The sequence below is a fragment of the Eurypyga helias genome, unplaced genomic scaffold (assembly GCF_000690775.1).
Source record: "Eurypyga helias isolate BGI_N326 unplaced genomic scaffold, ASM69077v1 scaffold29797, whole genome shotgun sequence".
Taxonomy (NCBI): Eukaryota; Metazoa; Chordata; class Aves; order Eurypygiformes; family Eurypygidae; genus Eurypyga; species Eurypyga helias.
In genome coordinates this window covers 615-4346 of record NW_010260238.1, presented here as the reverse complement: position 1 = coordinate 4346, position 3732 = coordinate 615, and the positions used below count along the sequence as shown (strand labels likewise).

At 48.7% G+C, this 3732-nt stretch overlaps 1 protein-coding gene across 1 annotated transcript; it reads right to left on the bottom strand.

Annotated features, from left to right (window-relative positions):
* Nucleotides 1-428: 428 nt before the first annotated feature.
* Nucleotides 429-1254, bottom strand: RHOV (ras homolog family member V; the record flags this gene model as incomplete). The annotated part of the gene is made up of 2 exons (XM_010154980.1): nucleotides 429-869; nucleotides 1196-1254. Coding segments are annotated over 2 exons (500 nt in total), but the record flags the coding sequence as incomplete, so codon positions are not given.
* Nucleotides 1255-3732: the final 2478 nt, after the last annotated feature.

Genomic DNA, 3732 nt, shown 5'->3' with positions numbered 1-3732 from the left:
CCAAGCCTGTAAATCAGCCAAAACACAGGCAGACTTCCAAAGTCCCTCCTGTTTATTACGCTGAGTCAGAACTCCGAAAGTGTGTTAGCTTCAGACAGAAAACTGCTCATTTTGAGCAACGTAAGGAACCTGCCCGTTCTGGGGTACTGAGTCTGGATGTATTAAAGGCTCCCATTAGTCTGGGACACTATCGACATGGCCAGGAGGTACTTAGAGCTGCCGGGACCATTCCACATCCCGGCACAATGGAAATCCAGTTCATGTCTCCTAGGCATCTGATACTGTAACCCAGCAAGAGCCAGGTTTCCAAGCCCAGCAGCTTATCATACCCTCCTCACTGGGGCCATAGGAGCAGTCACTCCAAGAAGGTGCAGAGCCAATACTGGCATTGGGTATTTCTTTCCATGCCCCCCCTGCTCAAAGCAGCTTCAGACAAAGCAGAAGAACTTCTTCCAGCGGCACTTGGAGAGAGTTTTGATGCCTTTGGCAGTCATCTTCTTTTCCTGCCGTGCTTTGTGCTCAACACCACTGACAATGGCCATGTCAAAAACTTCTTTAAGGTTCTTTTGGGTCAGTGCTGAGCATTCCAGGTAGGCTTCAGCCCGGATTTTGTCAGCTAGACCTTCTGCCTGAGGGCGGGGCACGGGCTTCACGTGGTAGCGATCCAGGCTGATGAGGACGTTGACATCGTCCCTTAAGTCTGCCTGCGTCCCCACTAGCAGCACTGGCGCCCGGGGGTTGTGAGTTCGTATCTCAGGGATCCATTTCTCTGTTATGTTTTGGAAGGAGCTTGGGTTTACCACGCTGAAGCAGACAAGGAAGACGTCGGTGTCAGGGTAACAAAGCGAGCGCAAACAGTCAAAGTCCTCCTGCAGAAAATGGAGGGGAGAAAAAAGTGTTCACTGAACCGATCTCCTAACAGCATGACACTGCAGTGGCTTTTTCCCATGTTAACTAGGGCAGCAACACCCTCAAAGGCATCATGCTGACTTTGTGGACATGCCATGGGTCAGACACAAGTTTCAGAGCCAAGGGAGTCTGTCATTCACCCGCCCGTGACTGCCACACCAGCGAACGGCTGATGCTGGACTAGCGCATTTCCTTCCTTCCCAGTTAAACACCGCCCTCCTCAAAAGTGTGCAAACAGTCCCTGTCCCACAGGACAAGAGCTGACAGCTGCTTTCAGAGAGCTTACCTGTCCAGCAGTGTCCCACAGCTGGATCCGGACTGGGGCCCCATCCACCAGGACCTGTACTGTAGCAGAAAGAGAATAAGGATGAGTCTAAGGGATTTATCCAGCACACATGTGCACACTCATACAGGCTTTTCCCCAGACCCCTCTGGTTTGTATCCTACTGAACAGACTCACCCAAGTCACTCAAGTCTCTCCTCCCTGTGGAGCATCCTCCCAAACCTCACTAAAACAGCTGAGGCTTGCACTGGGAACATTAAGAGACATGCAACAGATGTTCTGATTTGGTTATCCTCAGGTGTTCCAGGCTCTTCTCCATTATTTTGAAAGAAAAGTTCTATATTCCTGGACAACTGCTTCTGTAGAGAAGAAGAGCCCTTAGCCAAGGGGGGCCCTGAGAACAAATTCTTCTTCCACATTCCAAGAAATCACATCAGGATGAACACAAACTGACAGCAACTCGCTCCTAGCTTCTCAGCCAAGGGTGGAAATTCAAATCAGTCTCCACTAAACAAACTATTGGAGATTTTTCCCATCCAGGTCAGAAATTTGGCCATTAAAAAAAAAGAAGCAGTGTTTCTGTGAGTGTCCCAGCTAAGGAAAAGCAAAGACCTAAACCCAACTTCGAAATAAATAAGCTATTAAGGAAACAGCGATGAGTGAAATCCCCTTTGGAGAGTATCCACACACTGAAAAACTGCTGAGTTACACATGTAAGGTCTGCTCCCATTTCACTCCCTAATCACAGAAAGCCTTCATGTGGTATCAGCTGACTCAGACTGAGGGCTGGCAGGACCTCTGATGGAAATCTGGAATGAAACTGTTAGATGTTTAAGTGCCCAGACACCACAGAGACTGGCTAGGAACCGAGGAAAAGGGGAAAGGGGTTGGGGGACCTGGAAATCACTTGGAAGTCCTGACAAGGGGGATGGAGCTGTGCTCTGGTGAATAGAGGCAGACATCCTGGCTAAGGTGACAATGGCTAGCACTTGACATGAGCTAGCTAAACTCCCTGGCTGTGCCTGGGAAGGAGGCTTTATTGTCCTTTTTTGTTAAAAAAACCCCACAAGCCCCAAACAAGAAGCAGGATCAATCTTTTGTGATTCTTGAAGCAATTAGCCAGGTGAGAAAAGTGATAGAAACAACTGACTTGGAAAGTTAACACAAGCTCTTGGGTGAGAGCACTCCTCCCCTGAAAGCAGTCTGAGGAGAGAGAGGGGGACACAGACAAAAGGTGAAGTTTCGTGGGAGACTGAGATGGAAGAAAGAACGAAGGGATGGGTGCGTCCACCACAGTACCACTCCTCGCGGCGCAGCCGAAAGTCATTGCTTCCTTGTGACTGGGAAACGGTTGGGTTGTTACCATATCTTTGCCCCAGAGGAGGAAGAGAAACCTGTTCCTGATCAAAGAACTTGCTAGATCCCGACTTGATCTTCAAGGCACTGGGCATTTGCCTTTCTATTATCTGGTTTCTTCTGTCTCATGAGTGCATTTCGAGGAGGAATTAGCATGTGTTGCCATCTTCATAAGAGAGGCACCACATACATTACCTGCAGCTCCAGTGTTTGCACGAAGTTTTGTCCTATCTGCTGCTTGCCTGCGCTATGCTAGCAACTCTGAGACAACCCTCCAAATACCGCCCTCACAAGGTCCACACCCTCAGGATGAGGCTGGATATCGGTACAATAGCGAAATGGCCGGCAGAACAGGCTAGCCTGGTGCAGAAAGGTCACTGGGTACAGGTTTCACTCACGGCTGTTCCACCTGGCAGTGACACCCAGCAGGAGGTAGCACCCAGACAGATGTGACTGGGTCACAGTCCCAAAGCTGTTTCCCTGGTACTTTCTCCTACCTTGTTATTGGCATTACAGTCCCGTGACCAGGATTGAGGTTAGGATGTAAAATGTTCGGTTCTGCTGGCAATCACATGGATTCTCCAAGAGTGGAGGGAACTGGGTTGAAATTTCTATAATGGATCCTGAACTGTGATTCATGAATCCAGGGAGGGACCTTCTTCCAGTTTATCCAGGTTAAGAGTAGGGATGGGAAGGAAACGTCTCTATTTCTTCCCAATAAGCAGAAAGTGAACTTCAGAAGACCCATTTTTAACGGTTTGGACTTCTACTGGTTGCAAATCCCATGCACCTCTGGAAGTCAGGCTTGGTACTCAGACATTCAGAGTGGGGCTAAACCCATGTACAGCTATCTTCAAATTACTTGCTGCTAATCAATGAGTCTCTGAACTGTCTCCACTTTTCTGGATCATTTTATTACAGATTTTCCCTTTCAAAGAAATGTGGAGGCTAATAACTATGGCAATTTCAAGCCTCTCAGCCCAAACCATACACATCAATGTAAAGGGAGCAGAGGGAGCAGTAACCTTGCCCTTGGAGAGAACTCAAGGGCTTCTTATGTCCCTGCCCAAAGAGCTGCTGGACCCTGACCAGCAACTTTTTCCCAGTTCATTTTCTTCAAGTGACAGTGGAGGAGCATGGAGAGGGTCAAGGTGAATCAACAACTCCCAGTGTACGAGTGATCA